Raw genomic sequence first — 21674 nt, 5'->3', positions numbered from 1 at the left:
ATGCTACGCAATAACCTCAAACATATTTTGACAAAAAACAAAAAACACTTAGTAGCAAATCTATATTTCTGTCTATGCATAAATCAAGACTCTGTATGCGCTTTACCTTTAGGTTCTGAACAATAAAATCAAGCTTCAGGCATTAGTTCTGTCAGTGACAAGGTAGATCTGTGTACTTAAACACAAAGCCTATTGTTTTAAGATGAAAGCAAAGGCAAATTCATCTTAATGATTAATGGAGAATACAACAGATTAACAACAAGGCCGACCCTGGAGGTAGCAAAGATGACAATGCATCAAAACAAAACTATACCAAAGAAAAAAAGAAGTTTCAGAAAATACATAAACAGCAGAGATTATACTTCCATCTAAAGTGTTCTTGTGAAATCAGTTACATTTCAATGGCAAAAGTAATTTTACTAAATGAGGAGTTGAAGAACAACTTGTTCTGTGCAATGCAGAAAAACTGTGAGGTTTAAACTAAGTTTAGTGAGGACTAAGAGGGAAATAGGGCAAACCTATTACAGGTAATTAAAATACTCAGAGATTGAAGCAATTATTGGCAACAAACTATTTGCATAACTTTTGGTTCATCAATTCCCTGAATATTAAAGCTGCAATTTGGATATCAGACTAATGTTAAAGTGAGGTTCTCAGAATATTTTACCTTAGTTTGACCAAATAAAAAAAAATTAGCTTCAACGCATGAAATCAACACAAGCCTTCCATGAAATTAAAACGCAAGACAAGAAATATTTTTCATTAATTAATATATTTTCTGCATTATAGTTAACATAGGTATTTTCTTTTGTGCCACCCTTTAAAATTTTCAGTAAGTATTGATATTTTGTTATATTCAGACATGAGTAAAATTTCAAGACAGTCTTTTGCAATAAATATCATAAAATAATAGAGCTTCACATAATAAATATTCTTTACAACAAAGTGTTTTAACAGACATTTTCCTCCAAAAATAGCCCAAATTCATCTTTACGATTTATACATAAATTTACAAAAAAAATAAAAATACAAAATGCCACGGTTGTGGTCCATGAACAGAATATTTGGAAGTAGGGAGAAAACCAGATCCTATAGAAATACTTTTAAGATAAATTAGCTGAACTGAACAGAACTGGCCAGTTTTGTATGGCGCCCACCGATTACTTAAGATAAAAAATAGTCTTGGTTGCTATGGATATCTGGTAACAGCTACATATTGTCTAGATAGTCCTTCACAGATTTGGTAAGAGGCTGCTCTCACACGAAGCTTGAAGCACAGGGAACTCTCCCTTAAAAAAAAGAAATTCTCTACAATGAGTCAAGTGTGTTAATGAGTAGCTGAGGAAGAGACAAAGAACTGTAAGGCAAACACTGGTTTGTAGAAGGGTCCAACAGCAAAAGTGGTATCATACTCCAGACATACTCCAAAAAGGATTCTTCAGTAGAGAAGGGGATGGGAGGTGCTTAAGATCTGATAAACAGCAAGAATATCATGAGAGAAAATTCTCCAGCAACAAGAATCAGGAGGGCTTGTCCTGACTCCTTGAGGGCCAGCTCTCCAGTTTGCAATAGACAGTGTTGGAGTTCTTACATCGGCACCCTGGCCTCTTTACTCGGTCATAGCAGCCCTGGCACATCTTCACACAGCCTTTAGCAGGAGGGTAGCAGAGTAAACACGGGAAAAGCAGAGACATTAATCCCATACACAGGAATCTTGAGCAGCAGTGCGACTGAGAGAGGGAGCAAGGATTGTCCGCGCACGAGTCCCCTTCGTCGTCATTCGAACAGTGGTAAAAAATCCCTTTCACCAAGCACATGCAAGTTCCGTGCTCCACCATGCTCTCTGCCGAGCAGAGGCACTGCCTGTTACAGGCCAGACAGGAAGGCAGGGTTCTCGGCGCAGTGCACTCACCACACTTACACTTCCCACACTGTTCACATATGAACTGGTGCTTCGCGATACCCTCTTTCCCTGAAATTTTGAGCGTGTCCTCGGCCGGAGCGGTCGGCTTGGGCTGAGTCCGAACGGTCCTGTCGGACCGGTGAGCCGAACTGGGCCGCGTTGGGGGCGAGCGCCCCAGAAGCCCCTGCTCAGAAGAGGCACTGCTATTGCTCCCTGAACTTGCAGCACTTCCTGTGCTGGTAGACCTGCTCAGCACAGGTACCCTAGCATTGTACTGCAGTCCCACCTGACCCGGCTGGGCAGAGGACCGGTGTTCATAGTTATTATTCACATTGATAAGAATAATTTCGTGAGTTCTTTCATGTTTTTCGGGCCTCTGCGTCGTCCTGGGAGCTGGCTTCCTCACCACAGAAGGACCCTCAGTGTACTCATTGCTGGACCGGATAGCCTTGATTTGGTCTAACGACAGAATGGCTGTGTGCTGGAGCTCCCTTTCATAGTCGAACCTTTGCCTGCTGTCCAAGGAAGGCTGCTGGATCACAACGAATGAACCGCCGCTGCCATGTTGACTTTGGAGCTCCATCTGTGGTGATCACAACTTCCAACATTCACTGTGGACTTGGCATGCATCGGAAACCCTGTGAAGACATGGAGGATAAACAAAACGACACAAACAAATGAGAATAAAAATTAGACGAGCCCCGTGGTACGTAAAACAGGAAGCCTTCACGATAAGCCGCGAATGGCTTGAACTATGTAAATACTTTGCCAATAAACGATTAAAGCGCGGCTTCAGCTAAAATCTGTAGAATCTCTTTACACGTAAATAACACATCATTTTGAACGCAAAACTGCAAAATGAGGTTCTTTGGTGATATTTTTCACTAGCGTGGATTTTCACACCATTGTAATAACTGTTCAGTTTTATGATCGGTACATTAAACAAGGCGCATATTACCCAAGTTTTCAACAACCTACTTCACAATGCACGCATATCGGTTTAGTTCAAATGCTGCCCATCCCTATTTACATTTGTATAGCTAGTTAACATTAAAATGCGACGCGGCAGCGAACCGAGGATAAGGTCCATATTGACAAAATGATTCCCTTATTTAACAATTTAAGCGAATGCATTTGACAGATTTAAATAACGTACTAAATTTATCAAAACATCCATCCAAGCAGTAAAAATTGCATTTTAGAAAGTTGTATCTGAACTATTGCAAACCTTTTAACCTTTTTATGTCTACGTCAATATTAATCATACTTTTCCAGAGCTCAGAATGACCAATGCTGCTTTAAGAATCAAGAAAAACAACACACGCTCGCCGTGAGACCGTGTGTGAAAGCACGTTTCCGAAGCGAAACCCGATCTTGCGAGACAGATGTACTAAGCTCCTTATTTGCTCCACTTTTAACACGACGTTTTACAATTGCGGACAAGCCAGAGAAAAACGTGGTGCGTCTCCTAAAAAAAAAGGCCCTTTTCCCTTACCTTGCTTCGTTCACTATTCGAACAGAAACATCCTTGAGGACTTCGTTTAGGTTGCTGAAACAAATGTCCCGGTATCGGAAGGGCAGCGCGCGTTTCTTTTCTTAAGCACAGTACAATTCCTAAATTTACCTCCTACAGCTGAGTCCGTCCAACAATGTTCATCTGCAAAAACTACCCATCTTTAGAGTCCAGGCTATAGCTCAAGCACGTTCAGCGTGCTCTCGAATGTTGAATCTGTCGTATTTCACCAATATCTGACGGTACCGCGGATTTCAGCAGTATAGCTGCGCCCTCTCCGACGGCAAGTGAAGAACTGATTAATAAACAGATCCCGGAGACGAGCCGAGGGAGGAAGGAAAAACTTATGAATGAAAACAAGCCCCGTGGGGGGAGGGGTGTTTGAGAGTTACCGCAGGAGGGCGAACTTCCTAACTTTTAAAGGAAGACCGTTCTTTTCTAAACACTGACTAAAAAAAACCCCGAATAAAAACAGTGGCAGGGAGCAGAGAGGGTTACATCTTCGTGCCTCGATTTCGACGCGAAGAACGCAATGTATTTAAATCCCCTTTTGTAAAAACAAGTTTTATGACTTCGCATTTATTTAATAGACGTAAATTATTAGCTTATTATATCCACTGAGGACATTAGTTGCGCCACTATCTAGCTATATGAATACGATTGCGCACAAAATAGCTCTAGTAACATTACATTGCAATTCGGAAATCTTCGAACAGGATGAAGACTCACCTATATGCAATTACCCATGATGTCCAATCCATCAACCAATAAACCAGAGAAGATCCATCCACCTGAATTGTACTTATGCATTAAAGTTTGTAAATATCGCATATAACGACGACTGTAAATCCAAAACAGGCAACGTCAGTTCTGTTTCTCCGGGTGTGCGCATTCATACATCAGTTCATAAATATGTTCCAGAAAAGTAAATCCACGTATTACACTTAAACGTTGCAACAAAAAGTGGACCCGATACGGTTGGCAAGTCTTGAGGCGCCGTTCTCAAGTCCGGTAACGTCGTTACTGTCAACGCAACATCAGGGTAACGAAGGCACACACGAGGCGGGCTTAAGCCCGTTACGAAAATTAACATACGTCGGAAGACGAGGCTGATACATCCAAGTTTACCCTGGTGCCGTGCCTAGGAAGATTCTCTGAACATGCAGATTGCTACACGGGAGGCTCCATCAAAGGGAGACTAGCGCCGCACTGCACAGCCGCCTCTTGCACTGAATGAATGAGAACCTCGAGGTCTGTGTTTGTTCGTCCAGCTCGCTCCCATTGGCCGTCCAGGCCCCTGAAAAAGGATACATCGCATCCGCTCTTAATTCATTGGGCAGCAGTGGGAGGGTGGGCGAGGGAGAGAGGTGTGTGGTGCTTTAAGGTGGAGCACTCTGGGTTTTTTTTAACGCTGGATTAAAGAATTTAAAACTGGTCGTAAAAAACGGATTTTTTTCCGATGGGGGAAAGTAACTCCACGGTCTGACCAGATACAAAAGCCTTGCGGTCAAAAGTTCCACAGTTTCATTTAAAAAAACCGGAGAATATTCGTTATCGTTTTAAATCTCTTAACGCGTTACTTAAATATTTCTCCCCCCCAAATAATCATGTTTTTGCATTCGGTTGGCGCTTAAGCTTCAGGCTAAAACCGAAATTGTGCTTTCTTCAAAACGCCTGTGCATCCAATTAAAACCACCTAAACATCAGCTACAGATAATATATTATGCAATTTGGGATAATTTTAAAATCCACACTTTCTTTATACGTGTACATGTTTTGGTCTTTCCCCCCGGACTCCCCCCCGTCCCCCATTACACAGCCTTAACTTTCAGGAACTATTTCAGAACCACCTTAAATCGTAAAGCGCCCCATGAGGAGGGGAAGAAAGACAAGATGCCCCTCTCAGTTCCTGGCTGTCTGGTTTGATTGGTGTTGAGGATGCATTACATCCGGCTCCATGAGAATGGGAAGTTCAATACAAAGTCAATCTGTCCTATTCAGATGGAAAAATCAATAGATTTTTGACCTTTAGAACAACCTGCTGGTTCCGATTGCACGTGAAACAGCCACTTTTACGACAGAGAAGCCGGCACTGTAAAATAAACCCGTTTGAAAATCCTCTTCCAAGTGTATTAAATCAGTATGCTTTAATACTTTTATTTAACTAGAATTTAACAATAACGTAATACTGCATACTCTACAGTACTGAAGTCAAATGTGCTTTTGTTTTGTCTTTGATTGCAAAAACGAATACTTCGAAGTTTTCTAAGGCTTCGCGTTTAATTCGGGTGCCAAAAGACCGTTTGTTTTATTAATCGCAGCAATTAGCGATTTTATCACTAATCGCTAGATTAACCTTGTTAAGCGCTCATTTCTGTCACTTCATTTTCTTCAGATTCTGTCAACGGTAAAAATCCGCTTTTTCGGGTCTGGAATTTTAAACAGTGGAAAGGGAAATTGTACCCAAATACAAAGATCGCGAATTGCGACCTTTGGAATTCAGTTATTCTCATAGATTAAATATATAGTAAAAATGTGTTTTAAATGGTAAATTTTAACTATTTACAACAACTGCAATGCTGAGATGAGTTTCCATAACGTGTCTTAAAATAACAGTTGAACGAATTATATTCGTTATTTGTTTTTCGCAATAATTCCCATTCGAAACAGTTGTTTTTTTGTACTGCTACAACAGAAAAATTGCTTTGTAGAGAAGAATCAACTGAGAGACATCATGTTTTTATTTCCAGGTGTACAATAACTAACTAGATAAGACGTTACAATTCTTTGTTCTCGTTGCACTATATATACGAATATATTATGAATTATGGCAGTTAAATATAACACAGTGGTTTAACCGTGGGCAGTTAACAGATTATTACATTGCTCTGTTCGTCTTAATTTCACGTGGCTCGCTCTAGTTCAAGGTGGTGCGTTGGGCACTCCAGGTTTTCGATCTTGAATAACTTGGAAAAGCTATTTTTTTTGGTATTTTAGGTTCACGTCCATTTAAACAAATCGATTCTAAGAATTTAAAGCTTTTATACACCAAAATACTAAAGTCCTAAAGTCATAAGCGTTTCATTACTCCAGATCGTATTGGGATTTTTATTTTAACCATTCTCCACATCATCTAACTACTGAATAGCTGACAGAATATGATGTGCTAACCATTGACTGCTTACCAAAGGTAGGACAATATATATATAGAATACAGTATATATTGTATACATACCTCGCACCCGAAGAAGGCTCCACAGCCGAAACATTGTGTTTTCTTCTCTTTTCAGCATGGGATAAATCTATTACTTGTTCCTATATTGTATACATGAAGAGGACAGATGCGATGGCTTTCAAATATTCTTTATTAAACGTCTTCCTATGCAGATAGGAGCGTGATGTCATGTATATTACCCCCTTTTTAATCTGTCACAGACAAAAAATGTTTTGGTACTTCAAAAAGCAAAAAAAAAAAGCTATAAGAAAGAACAGGAAAGAATATTTTTCCCATCATTTTTAGAATACATCCGAATGTGCATATAGAGCATTCAATAGAATAATCCAGATTAAAAAAAAAACACATTAAGGTCTTGTTTTGTAAAATAAAAAAGTAGCTGGGGCCGGTATTTGTTATTAACAGTAAATTGACATTGTATTATTTCAGGTACAAACCCAAGAGGCTGCAGTGGTCTTGTGAATTGGATACAAACCAGTATAAAACCAGAGTCCTGGACTTACGCTGAAATCCTTCAAAATGAAAGCGAAAGAAAAGTATGTTGTTTCAGACAGAAGGTGGGTAGAACATAATTGTGATTCTAATAAAAAAAAAGTTTGGTGATGAAAAACAAAAATGAAACAAGGAGAAGCTCTGACCCAGTAATCTGTCATCCCTGATGTCTGCATTATTTTTTTGCATTATGTTTTGAAAGTCTTGTTTTCCTGTATTTTTTAATATACAGGTTAAGCTCACAGTATGTCTGAATAAATCTTACATCTGAAGAAATTTTAAAAGAATATCCCAAGAAGGCGCTGACCCATCAGTAACCAAGATTATACCCACGACATGTAGCATCAGTGGTTCCACTCGATATTTTCAGATGTCTATGGAGATGTGGGGCAATTCACAGTTCAGACTCAATTCACAGAAGGAGATATACTGTAGATAGCAGTGAATTGTGTCTAAAGGAACAGTCCAGAACATCACACATGTACGCATGGTTTCCTGTGAGTATGACATGTCCACAGGGCTGTCTGAATTAATACATTAGTCAACTTTGTTGTTACTTTCATGATGCATCACAGGCACATGCACCAATAGTCATGTTTCTTGTGAGGTCAGTTACAGTACATCAGTCCTCTCTTCCTTAAGGCAGAACAGTAAGGAACAGGAATCACAGGACATCCCACATGCTGTAACATTTACACTAATATGGACTGAATTAGTCACCAATAGAACATGCGATTCTTTAATATTTAGGAGGCACAGTGTATATTTGCTGAAAAGCAATAGAAATGCAACAAATGCTTCTTGTTGGTTCCAAAACTCATCTGTTGTGTTCCCTGCCTCTCAGTACACATGTCTAGTAGAATTTACTGCTCTGGATTCCATATTGTGGGGCTGTGAGCTCACAACCTGGTTAAGAAGACACTGCAGTTGTAGCTTTGAGCCAGGTACCAAACTCATATTGTTCCAGTACAATGTTCTGCAGTACAATGGGTATGTTGCAGATGATCATAAATAATAGCATAATTACAAATGAGAATCTGATTTCAAACTTTTGATATAGTTAAAAATGCTTAATATGTGTGCATGTACTGTATTCAAAGTAAATAATTAAACTATTTGACAAAATAAGGACTATTAAAATCCTTCGCATCAGTTTGTATTAAAATAATATAATTTTATTATGTCATTTTCGGAAGTACAAATGACTGTAATGTCATACAGTAGAAAGCAGATTTATTAGCAATGTGAGGCAGTATATAGGCCACTCTGCTTCTGGTAATTAACATATGACTGGATGAGGGAATCTGGAATCCTCGGTTTTACAATCTCCAAAGCAGTTTCGAAGTGCTTTCCCCTGATGCACTTGGCATTGATGTCCTCCTGAAGAGCCAGAAGTGCTGCTTCCTGACACAGGGCCGTTATCTGTGGTAGGATAGAAAACACAGACAAGGCAGCTCTTTCACCAATATAAGAAAACTTTCTTCCGTTTCTTGCAAATGAAAGTCAGTACACATACAATGGCATTTAACTTTCTTCATGTCTTGTCATAGGTGTTCAGTACCCTCCTAAGATAAACAACTGGAGATCTGGGAAGAACATTAAGAGGAAATGGACAAGACATTTGGCACACCGGCTTGAGCTGTTATAGTCTTCCCAGTTAATTACATGAAAGGTTTATTCCAGTTGAGAATTGTACCATTCGTACAAGTAGGTTGCAATGTAATGCAAGCTCAAAAAGTATTACATACTTCAAACAGTTGTTAACTGCAGAACTCATTCAACACACACTTAACTTTAAACTTTAATAAATAAATGAAGAAAAACAGTATTGCTGCCTCTGTGTTCCCTTGTAATACATTTGAAAAACAGAAATACGAATGTCTGTTGCTTCTACTTGCACACATCACAGCAGGGGTTAGGATTGTTCTTTACATTTGCAAGCTTAAACACATTTTTAAATTAGGCTACGCAAGTTCAATGGGGATAACTGAACAATATGTGTTTAAGGTCTCGTAATTTTATTTTATTTGCAATTCCACTCTGGCCAGGTCTCTGCTAAATTCAGACCTTAAATTATATTTTGTTTTCCAAAAAATATATGCACAGTATGGTGTATGTTTGGTGTTTTGACTTTTTTTCACCTTTTCTTGTGATTTTCAGATTTCAATTTCTCACACCTTAACTTTTCAGATGTTCAGTTTTTTGATTAGTCGTATGTGAATGTCATATTTAGTCATACATACCTTAACAGTATGTATAGACTTTTAAAATAGTATTCCAGTTAAACTATAGCCAGTTAACTTGCATCTATTTATTTTCTTTGTGTTTTCACAAGGTACGTGAAACTACTTCTGACTTACTGCAGTCTCTGGAATTAGCAGTGACAGCTAATATGATGAAAGTCTACAATGCTAAAATTACCTTTTTATTTTCCAGAACGCAGGTGTCTATGTCAAAAGAATGATCTTACAGCACTAGAAATGATTCAAATACCTCTACTAAAATATGTGGTAGAAAAGAATTTGAAAAAGGGCACATAGTAACACAGTAGGAAGAGCCAAATATTCACAGTACTTTCCAAATGTCTTGGGACAGCAAAGTCAAAACCATTATTTGTGCTTTACAGAAAAGTAGTCTGGATTTGCAATCTTGAGATTAAAGGGAATGACTAGTACAATGCATCTTTAATCACTGGATAAATCAATGTGTACATTTGATTATATTAGAATAAACATTTATTTAGATACATGCATTTTTAATGGTCTCCATAAGTATTGGGACATATTCATTTTAAGTACATTTCAGACTGTAAAAATTAATATTAAGTAGTATAATACTCTGGGGTAATAACTGCACAAAGTCTGCAACCTACTGTGTTCACCAAACTCCTTGTGTAATTATATGAAATTTTTTGCCAAGCCTTTATTGCATTTAGGTGCTTGCTTCTTCCTGCGTCTTATGACTTAAATAGTTTCTTCTGCTTGGAAAAAGTACGCTCAGTTGAATTTAAATTTTGGTATTAACTTGGGCAGTCAAGGATTTCCCAATTTCTTGGTTATAACTGAATTGGTTATTTTGGGTCATTTGGAAGTATGGAAGCATTTTTACCTACAGTACATAAGCAGACAAAATATTTCTGTAAACTTCAGAATGAATTCTGTTACTGGTGACACTATTAGGTAGATGACCAATAAAGACGAGTCAGCCATGATATGACTTCCACTATGCCTCACAGATGACGTGATGTTCTTTGGAACATGTGACGCTACTTTCTTTTTCCACAGTTCAACTTTTCCATCACTTTAGTAAAGTAACTCAGTTTCATCTGTCCATAAAAGATTGCTCCCAAACTCTCCTGGTCCATCTTTGCACATACAAGTAAATTCTGAAGCATGGTGTGAGTAATTCCATGGTCTATGTATGGCCACCTCTGGAACTGACTTTAATAAATGTTTATTAAAATCACTGGGTTGAACACAAAGTATAATTTCATTTAAATATTATGCTATATACAAATGGAATTACTCAATACTAAAATATATTGTACTTTTCATTCCTTTTAATCTAATTATTACAACTACAAACTGCCTGACTATAAAGCACAAAAAACAGTTAAGACATTGCTGTCTCAATACTTTCTGAGGACTCTATGTTAATCTAGCCTACATACTAAACTAGATTTTTCCATATTAAAATTTGTATGCATTACAAAACTGAACAAAAAGGATAGGAAAAAATAATGGACTGTAATATTATTTGTTTTTCAGAGCAACCATTAACTGAGAAAGGTTAACTGAAACACATTGATAGTTAAAACTTTCTCCAAACTTTTAATACATAAAAGAAGAAATAGCCATTGGTCAACAAGTGTCTATATTAAAAAAATCTGTTTCTACTTATTAAAGACTTCTGGAGCTTCCCACAATTGGGGTGTTTTCTCTTTCTGAAATGTTGAAGAGCTCACTAAAACATGTAAATAAAGTCATGGTCACAGGTGAAACTAATTTATCAGTATTAATCCTGCATTTATCCTGGAACCGTTCCAGTAGATGGTACACAAAAACACTACTGCTTGTGACCCTGCATTTGCAACAGACCATACATTCAGACAGCTTAAAACTTTTTCCATTTTAAACTTTTGAAGTTGGAACTACTACTAGTTTTAGTTTCCAAGTAAAGTGTTAAGTATAAACTAGTAACGCTGAACTGAAACATCTGATCTGTTAGACAATAGATGACATTTGTCATTCTCATAAAAAAGTGACTCACTCACAAGGCATGCATAGCATTTCTGAAAGGTCATAACATAAATTTCAATGTCATGGTTGCATAATTCCTCAAGGGCTACAACATTGTGCTAGACACTTCAATTTCCAAAAGAAACTAACAAGCCTAAAATGGCCAGGGAACTGCAATCACCCAAATACACCATGAAGCTAAAATAATAGCTTTCTACTGCCTGAAAGACAGGATTTAAGCTTTAAATGTATGCATTTAATTAAATAACTAGAAACGTAGAAACCCGCCGCTCCTTAAAATGAGTTAATTAACTTGTTTAAATTTATTTGCTTTTCTGCACTTGCCTGAAAAGACACATTCTGTCACTTGAAGACTAGATTTGACCAAAATGAAAGTATTTTTATATAACAAGCACAAGGTTGGTGTTGTTCACACAGAGCACAGGGATTTATTAAGGTGTTATGAGAAACGTAGAACATCTTCATGACTCCCACACATTGTGCTTCAACAATTACAATCTATAAAAGGCCAAGCTGGTTATACCTATGAGAGCTGCAAATCTTTTGCCTCTTGCAATGTCCACAGAAATGCAATTCCAATATTAACCACATGATAGATTTATGTGTAACATGAGCGCTTGGTTTAATGGAAAATTTTAAACATTGTAAAGTGGAAGACAAAAAAGATTTGGTTAAGAAAACTTCCTTCCTACTTCAAGGACAAAAAAAACAATAAAAAGAGAAGGAAAAATTCTTCCAGATCCTATGTGTCAACCCTATGAACTGGTTTTTGATAAGAAGCAGGCAGCTGTTGAGAAGCTGAAAACTCTTTTCACGTCACCAAGTATATGTGAGAAGACGTCAGGAATACAATCCCTTCATTCCTGGTTTTGCTCCTTTTGACATTGCCAAGAGGCTTTTGGTCACTAATAAAACCAAAGAAAACAGTAAAATCAGCTTGTGTCGTCTGCAAGCAATCACAGTTTTTCCAAAAGAGGTCCTTCAGTAAAGTACTCTTGGCCCATGGCTTCTTGGCTGTTTAGCAGATCCTATCTTTCCATCAAAAACAAAGCCACTGTGAATAAAAGGGCTAGTTTGTTTAGTGAATCTACATTTCACAGTGACAGAAAACATTTTTCTCTAGGAGTTGAATCTCAACATGTCCGTTGAATACTCAATATACCTCTGTACAATATCTGAAACATCTTTGTTAGAAAGACAGAATTCCTTGTGGAATTAAACTTCTTCCACAGAAAATTCAAAGGCAGGAATTACAGTAATACTCGAATAGTCTACTTTTAGAATGTTACAAGTGTTATTTAAAGCTCACGGCCAACATATCCTGCTAATACAGCACATAAATGACATTAATAGTACAACCTTTAGTTAGTTTAACAAATTAGATGCATTATTAAGATAGCATTATTACAGGAGTTTGGGAGTCTGGGATTATACAAACATTACATTCTAATAGTCTTAACATGTTATATGTTGCTAAATGTACTGGTAACCTGATATTACTTTCAGAGTAAAAAAAACTTTGGCCTGAATAACACACCCCAGTAATCAGTGGGTTATTGGTCATCTGTTTAACTAGGTATGGCAGTAACCCAGTATAGCTAGCAACTGTCCTACTTAACCATGCTAATGATATTTTTACACTGAACAGTATATCAGCTTGTTTCTACTAAATTAATAGTAAGGAAAAAAACTTGGAACAGACACCCGGTAGATACAAAATGAGAATATCTGAATGTAATGAAGCTTTTTCTTCAGATTCCTTAAAGTATCACTCTCAACAAACTGCACAAAATGTGAAGGGAACAAGTTATGTGGCTAGCTTCATACTTTAAGGGAATGCCAAGTACAGGACTAATTGAGCTTAGTTTTACTTAGCTTCTCAGAGTGTGACATTTTTCCTAATCAGTATGTAAAATCAAACATGTCACTGTTAAACAAAGCTGGCTGTCTTGGCTGGGCAGGTGCTCACCAGATGGCAGGAAATGGCTTTTCCGTCTCAAAAGCAGCCTAAAAACACTCGGCAGACTTTGTAAACAGTCGTGATGCCTAATTTTCTTCGAAGGGCTTCCCATCAAGCAGGGAATTCAGTTTCTTGTCTTTAAGCAGAGATATGAAATGATGAAGGCAGGCCTTAAAGGAATTATTTCCTTCAAAATTACTGAGTGAAAAGGGAAGGGTGTGGTGGTTGGTGTCAATTATCTGAAGAGCTAGTTTGCTCCAGTCACAGCTGAGCTTTTTACATGCAGAAGAAACAAACACACTCATACACATGCACATAGAAATACCACTCAGAAGCATCAGTGACCCACATCTCTGTGGAATTTGTGAAAGTATAAAACTCACTGAAAGCACATCACACAATATAATCTGTTTTGTTTTTTTAACTGATCCGTTCACTATTTCACTGAAACCAAAGTCTCTTTTTCTTCACGGCTGAGTTCTGCGCTAGTGTTTGCAGGATTTCCATGTCACAGTTCTCGACGGCCCAATTCTTGTGTAATTATATATTTTAAAAAGTTAATCAGCTACATTTAAAAAAAACTCAGATGCAAACACACAAGATGTGCATTTCTTTTATAAATATGAAATAGGAATGACTAAATACAGGCTAGATGGGTAGCATGATATCCAACTGTTTCAGTTGTTTGATTCAGTTGTTTGATTACTTAATGTATTCCAGACTACAGCCAGGGCATGATCACAAGCACACATAAATTAACAGGCTGGATCATGGCAGCTCAACTAAATTATGAATCACTTTATTTCAATACTGACATTTTCACACCATTCATAAATTATTGAGGCAATTTCTTCAATACATGGGATTTTTAAATGGGAAGTTCTGCTGATGCAGAATGGGTTTGAAGTTATATGGTTTAATTGTGAAACCTACTGTACCTGCTCAGATAAAGATCTCAAAGTTATAAATTTATATTCGCACAATTTATATTGGTACTGTCTGGGATATGATGCCTTTCTCCCATCATCCCTTATATAAATTGAGATTTTTTAAAGATTTGCCTCAATTTCTCTTAGGCAGAACTGGCAAGGCTATGAGCTATGAGCAAGGCTACAAAACAATATCCACTATGATCAAATGTCTTGACAGGTTCATGCCAGAAAGGTCACAGATGGATGGAGGTTATTCTGCCCATTGTACCCTACAGATATGAATTCCCCTTGACATCAATTAACCTAGCCAGAATACCTTTAGATATGGAAAGAGGCCAGAATATCGAAGTAGAAAACATGTGAGCTTCATACAGAAGTCACCCCAGTCCAGAACTGAGCCCAGCACACAAGAAACAGCAACAGTCATGGCAGACAGACAGGGTGTGAGATGTTCTAACATGAATTAAGTTTCAGAAGTGTTTAGGTTGTTCCTACAAAGAGCAGACTAAAGCCAGCACTGGATTTGTTTAAATATACTGCATGTACATAAAAAAATCCATTTGGATTAGGAGATACAATTTTTTTCCAACCACAACAAGGGTAGGCTTCCTCGACATTGATACGCTGTTGCTGGTTGGTAGTCGAGTTTATTCCCTGTGCCTAGTTGGTAATTTAACTGGGGTTAGCAGGCAAAGCAATCTGACTGCACTAGATGGCCAATGTGGTGTATATCTAACAGCACAGAGAGCCAGATTCTCAAGTACAGATGAAATTCCGCTGAATGACATCACAGCTGGCACGTGGAAAGAAATTCCTTTGAGGTTGAGGCATTTCCACTTCCCATGCATCCCATTATTACATGCCCACAACATGAACTGATATCCTTTTGAGAACTTTCAGCTGGATGTCCTCCTGTTCTCCCTTTGCCTGTCCTCTGTTTACTGTCTCTGCTGCGCTTCATTAAAAGTTTGCAGACAGACTAATGCACTAAAATCCATATTTTTGCTGTGCTTGCTTGCGGACGTCATCGCTGGATGCTAGTCTATGTTTTCATTACCTGAAGAGGCAGGTGTGCAGGTTAACAGATTTGATTTGCTTTAGTTTATTTTGATACATATTAGATGTGAGTGACACCACTTTGATAAATGCTAGTACCACTCCATTTTTCTTATATCAATACATTTTACTTTTTATACACCTATCTTCAGTCACTTTAAAATTTAATTTGTGTTGTAATGAGAACTTTCTAAAGTAAGCGATACAGTTCTACAGTTTCTAAAATAACATTTTTCCTATTAGCAAAAATTCATAAAATTAATCAAGTAATCATTTAATAAAAACAAATAATTTAATGTAATTTGAAGGACTAAATTGTAGTGTAGCTGCAGCAGCCAAAGCGAATGAAAGGTCATTTCTGGCAGTTTACTGGCAGTAAAACAATGATTAAAGAAAACAAGTGCTTGACATATTAACCAGATAGGTCCCTCCTGTACCTTTTCTGTAACACACTACCAAAGACGGAATGCTTAAAACATTTATGATAATCAACCAGCCCCTTTATCTTGATTTATAGATTAGTTTAAAGTCATCTTTACTGGAACAGAACATTCATACATATGATACATAGAATTTTCCTCACTGTAATACAGCCGTATACAGCCCCCTGAATCCCAGAAGATTGAATAATAAGGTTTGGAGAACATAATTAAACAAGGAGCCCAGGACATAGTCCTGAATTCTAAAGTTCAGAATGCACTGAAACAAGGCAGTCACAAATACACTTGTAGACATGAAATGTATTTGTAGAGTTTTCAATAGATGAAAAAAGAATATGGTTTTAAAAATATTAGGTTATGAGAAGATAATATTTTATGTAAAAACTGGATAAAAAAAGCTCACATCAAAGAGATACCTTTAAATAATACTTAAAAATGAAATAATATAAATAATATCAAATACTACCACATCACCATTCATCAGATATTTGAGATTTGAGATTTGAAATTTCTTGGTGCAAAATTGTTCTTAATTGCTTGTGATACTGCACAGGAACATTACTGTGAACAGTGGTGTTCTTCCTAAAACTATTATGCCGGCTCATTCTTCTTAAAACTAGGAGATACACTTACAAAAAGAGTAAATCCCAATTGTTTGTTTAGAATATATATTTTAATATGACAGGCTCTCCTTGCAAATGCTTTGTATGAACTTTTAACTTACACCACCTAAGGAACAGAAAGCTCAAAACTGAATGCTGTGTAAGGAAAGAGTCTATTTTGTGAGTTTAAAAAATAAAAATAAGTTATAATACACCGATTAAAAAAACCCCATCAATTTTCCAGGAAGAATGTTTCTGGTAACGAACACCATCAGCTACAACTTCAAATTTTCAGGGAAAAAAAAAAACAAAAGAAATATTTATTGCTTTCCTTAATACAACATTAAAGAAAGATTTATAAAAAAGTCAAATGTTATCATAAGAGGACACCTCTGTTAATGGAAATGGACACAGCACCTGGCCAAAAATATTCGCACCACCAGTCAAAAACAATACCTTCAGCAATGATTGCTCCTCGGGCAAGAAACACCATTAGCAGTACATACTACATTCACACAATACTGCTCAGTTCTTGTATCACAGATTTAATGAGGAAACTGTTTATTCTGTACCTGTAGATACACAGAAAATGCTTGTGCTATCAATTCACACTATATCCCTTCCAGACTATATTCACTCCCTCAGACAAATGTACACATTTATAAGAGCAGGTCTCTAGAAAATCCCGTCATTCTGCATTATGGAAATCGTTCTCCCCCCTTGCATGCTGCTTTGCTTTAAGGCGGACTAATCAGGTTGACATCTACCACCGCTGATTATATTGGCCCTAAAAGACTTCTTAAGCAAATGAAAAATATTGACTTCCATTCCTAAAAGCCCTGCTTCCAATTTTTTGGAGGAAATTAAATAATGTATAAATCAAACGCCCGGGCCTGGTCCCAGCCAGAAATAAAATGTTTCATCCTCTAAAGGCAAAGAGGAAGTGTCTGCTGCAGCAAGGACATGCCAAGAGAAATAAAGCCTAACCTCAGTCCCATGTGAAAGCCATTTAAGATAATCACAAGGGGGACGGAGCAAATGGGTTAACAGGGCTACATACTCACAGGCAAGGACACATGTGAAGAAGGGCAATGTGGTAACTCCACACTGTGACGCACTTTTTGTACCAATGAAAATGTTTTGAAAACCGTGGGCGTTATTTGGTTAAAGCTAGAGTCTCCGTAAGGGGAAAGTAATGTTACTGGGAGGGAATGTACTACAGTAAGACAACTTGTCACGAATTATGACTTAACAATTTTGTTTGGCACGCTGACAGTATACAAGACTTTGAAACGCATTCATTGATTATTACAGCAGAACATCTCTTTCTATTTGGGTTGGAATTGCATGTTAAAAGGAGAAATAACATCCCAAACAGCACAAAAAACAAAACTGAAAGGCAATATTGTGTTACTCATGTACAGTTATTGTAGGCAACGTCTACCAGATTACATTCAGTAAAGTCACTGTGAGCTTAATTGTGTTCACCCTTGGCCACGTATTGGGAAACCTTCTTAAATTTGTAAAATAATTCCTGTGGTTCATGAGAACTCGTATGCAATTCTAAACGCTGGGTCATAACTAAAATCTGGTCCTCATTCTCCGGGCTTCCTAAAACACCTTATCTGGCACAAAATTAATGCAACCTCCAAAACTGCAAAGTAAAATAATAAACAGAGTGACACACAAGCTAATGTGAAATTGTAATACCCGGTATTGTCACTGACTGTGACTGGGATAAGTGAAAAAGTCCAACCTTACACCATCTGCAAATTAAAAACCCCAATCTGTTCAACGGAAATCTGCCATCAAGTACTGAATTTCTAATCCACGATTGCTGGGTGGATGGAAGGTTTGAGTTTTTACAGAAGGGATTAGACTTCCTACTAAAATGCTTCATACTCCATTTCTGAATTGATTTTGTCGGGGTGGATGGTTAAATGAGGAGTATTACAGGGGGAAATGAGTAAGTAGCGACAGGCTCCTCCAGCTGGTCATCTTTTTATTCCATCAGGAATACCCTGTTTATAAAACAGGGGATTTCTTGGAGTAATCCGAGTGAAGTATCTTGCTCCAGGGTACAACAGCAGAGTCCCACCTGGGAGTCCAGAGCCCAGCCCACACTGCTGCCTTACATACAACACATGCTGGATATTCTACAGTATGTTCAGCAATGTGCAGAGCATTCAGCAGAGATCTTCTGCAGGCATCCAGGGAAGTCACTGTTTTGCTGAGGGATCTGACTAATCCCAACCCTTATTCCCAGCAGTGGGGAGACAGCTTGGGGATTCCTGGTCACGCTCGGCCACTGACATCACAGACTTACAAGGACTGTGATATCAGAAAACAAAACACAATGTTAAATAGAAAACTGCACAGAAATTAGAGAAATAAAGACAAAAATAAAAATGTTCCCAAAGGGAGAAAAAGGGAAGCTCTAAAAGCCTGACTAAACAGATCAATTTTTAGTCTAAATTTATAAACTGAGTTAACATTTCTCAGATCGGCAGGGAGTGAGTTCCAGGGTTGAGCAATGTGGCAGAAAGCATGCTCCCTGATAATGTTTGTACTTCTAAGGTACTACTAAAAGGTGTGTCTCAGTAGAGCACAGCATCATATTCATCACATACTGAAAAACCTACATCACATACTAAATTCTGTTGTTTTATCTTGGCAACTTATTAACATTCACAAAGTTATGAAGCAATAAAGATTCAAAAAGAAAAAAGTGGACCCTTTCAAATTTGAAATTGCATATACTAACATATTCATCACATATATCATAAACTTGCAGTTTTTTGGTCTAGGTTAATTGTTTGAAAGATTATCTTACATCCATCCTTCTAAATATTTTACATAGCCCCAAGAAGAACAGTTTTTTGACCAGAGTTTCATCCAAGAAAAAGTCAAACTTAAATTCTGAAAAACTTTTTCTACCATTTTTTTTACCATTTACTATTTTTTTACTTCAGTAAACTGGCAGAAGTAAGCAAAAACAAAATGTAAACCTTTACCTAATACAATTATCTTGCACTGAAAAACCACAGGGAATGAAATACAACTGCTTTACTTGTGCTTCGATGCACAAGGAACACAAAACGTCATCATTATTTGACAAATTTCCAAGCCTGCACAAAACTACACAGGGCACTCTGAGGATTCCAAGAAACTAACAGTCTATTTGCAACTCTGCACGTTCTTAAGGGTCAAATAAGATACCTTGACTTAAAATACCCTTTCAGAAAAGTTACTGTCATCCATTTCAACACAAAAGGAAGCAGAAGAAATGCCAACACAAAAGGAAGAATGTAAACAACTGGAAGGTGAACCCCTGCAATAAATTTCAAATGAACATCTGAAGAAACACCTGTGCCAGAACTATTCTCCATCCATATTCAGTGTTATGGAAGAAAACAGTGTGCATATTAAGGGCATGTTTGTCCTCACGCATTAATCCAGGGAATGAAAGCAGCACATTCTCTTCTGCCTCGGGATAGATGGCATATTTACTAAACATGCCCACACTGGATTAGTCTAGAGACCTTCTCTTCTGAATGCTGTTTCTGCTCCACTGTGTGTAAATGTAAACATGTGGTGTCAAACAGCCCGGTCTGTGGAGCTGGTCATGCTGGTTCCACCTGTAGCCTTGACGCTGGGAGTACAGTGTGTTTCACTCTTGGCCTTAATGGGGGAGAGATCACTCAAAAAAGGATGCAGTGGATATATCTGAGTCACGGTCTGGAGGAAAAACATATGGGTTCTGAATAGTTAAAACAATACGCATTGTGTTTGCTAGGTAGAACATTAATGATTAAGACCTGTTTTATTGTGCTATTGTGCTTCTCAAGTTGGGAGCATACATTATATATTTTTGACTATTATAAATGAAGAGAGACGGGAGCTGACTTGTTCCAATTAAAAAAATGAAACATTCTTGCAAAGCCCTATATGAATCTCTCCTTTATTAGAAGGGGCATGGAAAATAAGGCCTGCTAAATAACATGCATTAAAGACTTTGTTTCTCCCTAGGGGGGTGAGGAATTGCTTTTAGAGGTATAGCATCTAAGCATCTGCAATATTTTGTAGCTTAAAACCCAACCCCCATTCTAATATACAAATTCTGTTTGTGCTTCAGCTGGAGGCAGAATAAGTTGTGTCCAACTTTTTCAATCCTTGCTTTGCAATGTCACTGTAATCTTTATCTCAGCTGATTCCTCTTGAAGGGTACTCTTTGTATTCAGATCCCTGTAAACTGCATCACCCAGGCAGCTGATGCATTGCTCCTCGCCAAAACACTCATTATCAAACAGGATGAGGAAGTGTACTTTCTGTCTGCATTAAAAACTCAATCAGCTCTTCTGTTCTTGTTTGATTAAGGGGAAGATTGCTTACACAAGAACGAGACAAAGAATAACTGTGAGCTGAATACTGCCTACAAGTTTAATGAAGCAGAAAAAAAGTTATTTCAAATACATATAATGTATATAGATACTACAGAATGAACAAGGGGAGGATAGATTACCAAAGACTATGAAAATGATAAGTTTTAAACTAAATGTGCATAAAAGAATGCAATTAAACTACACATATCTTGCATAGATAAGTAGAAACATACTTTTTAAACAGAGTAATGCCCAAAAAAGATGTGTTTATGAAATTGTTTTTGTAGTGTAAAAATGGTGATATACAGGTATATTCAATACATACAAAGCAGAATAGTTATTCTTGTGGGACGGTAGGGAGCACAGGTGAAATGAGAATTACACCTTGTGGGGGCAGATTCTGCCTTATACTAGGGCAACAAAGTACTTTTGTATTATAAGCAGCAGTCCATATCTGCATGATTGCCCCTCCAACCCCTAAGACCCCTAAGTACTACTACTGACATCTTAATAACTGAGATATTTGGATTAATTATTGAAGGACGGGCTCAGAGCGCTTCATCTGCAGTGATTGGTCAAGTCATATCACAGATGTGCTGCCATGGATCTCTTCAGTGTGGAGTGTGATACGGACACCAGCAGACATGGTAACTTCTGCCAGATTCTCCAAAACATCTTATGCAAATCCAGTGCTAGAGCTGACTTCAGTCACACCCATGTCAGTCCCACAATATGAAACAATGTACCTGACTTTGTTTCAGAAAGCTTGGTTTACACTTCCAGTTCATTATTTAGCAGGAGGGCAGATCCATTTCTATTTGACTTCATTATGATTGCCATTGCACGGAAAAATATTTTATACCGTGACACATGTAATAAATTACAACTGCTCACAGGTTT

General features: G+C 37.6%; 2 protein-coding genes across 4 annotated transcripts in view; both read right to left on the bottom strand.

Moving 5' to 3' along the window:
- Positions 1–755: 755 nt before the first annotated feature.
- On the bottom strand, positions 756–4714 carry spry1 (sprouty homolog 1, antagonist of FGF signaling (Drosophila)). Of its 3 annotated transcripts, none has more exons than XM_088918007.1 (2): positions 4146–4714; positions 756–2541 (listed from the first exon to the last, which is right to left on the bottom strand). In XM_088918007.1, the coding sequence occupies exon 2, from the start codon at positions 2484–2486 to the stop codon at positions 1521–1523; it is 966 nt and encodes a 321-aa protein (XP_088774133.1). In that variant the 5' UTR covers positions 2487–2541; positions 4146–4714; the 3' UTR covers positions 756–1520. The 3 variants fall into 3 exon arrangements, with proteins under 3 accessions (XP_088774133.1, XP_088774134.1, XP_088774135.1); XM_088918008.1 differs by lacking the exon at positions 4146–4714 and adding an exon at positions 3399–3713; XM_088918009.1 differs by lacking the exon at positions 4146–4714 and adding an exon at positions 3528–3574.
- Positions 4715–8294: 3580 nt separating this feature from the next.
- Positions 8295–21674, bottom strand: part of afg2a (AAA ATPase AFG2A) — a 149283-nt gene continuing 135903 nt past the window's right edge. The window contains exon 16 of the mRNA XM_088918006.1: positions 8295–8565. Within this exon, the coding sequence (XP_088774132.1) occupies positions 8380–8565 (186 nt within the window). The 3' untranslated portion in view covers positions 8295–8379. The remainder of the gene's footprint in view (positions 8566–21674) is intronic.

The sequence above is a fragment of the Atractosteus spatula genome, chromosome 1 (assembly GCF_055471065.1).
Source record: "Atractosteus spatula isolate fAtrSpa1 chromosome 1, fAtrSpa1.hap1, whole genome shotgun sequence".
In the NCBI taxonomy this organism is placed as follows: Eukaryota; Metazoa; Chordata; class Actinopteri; order Semionotiformes; family Lepisosteidae; genus Atractosteus; species Atractosteus spatula.
This window is presented reverse-complemented; position numbering and strand designations above follow the sequence as displayed.

Coding starts and splice junctions, on each gene's coding strand:
- spry1 (XM_088918007.1), bottom strand. CDS start 2,486: ATGGAGCTCCAAAGTCAACATGGCAGCGGCGGTTCATTCGTTGTGATC.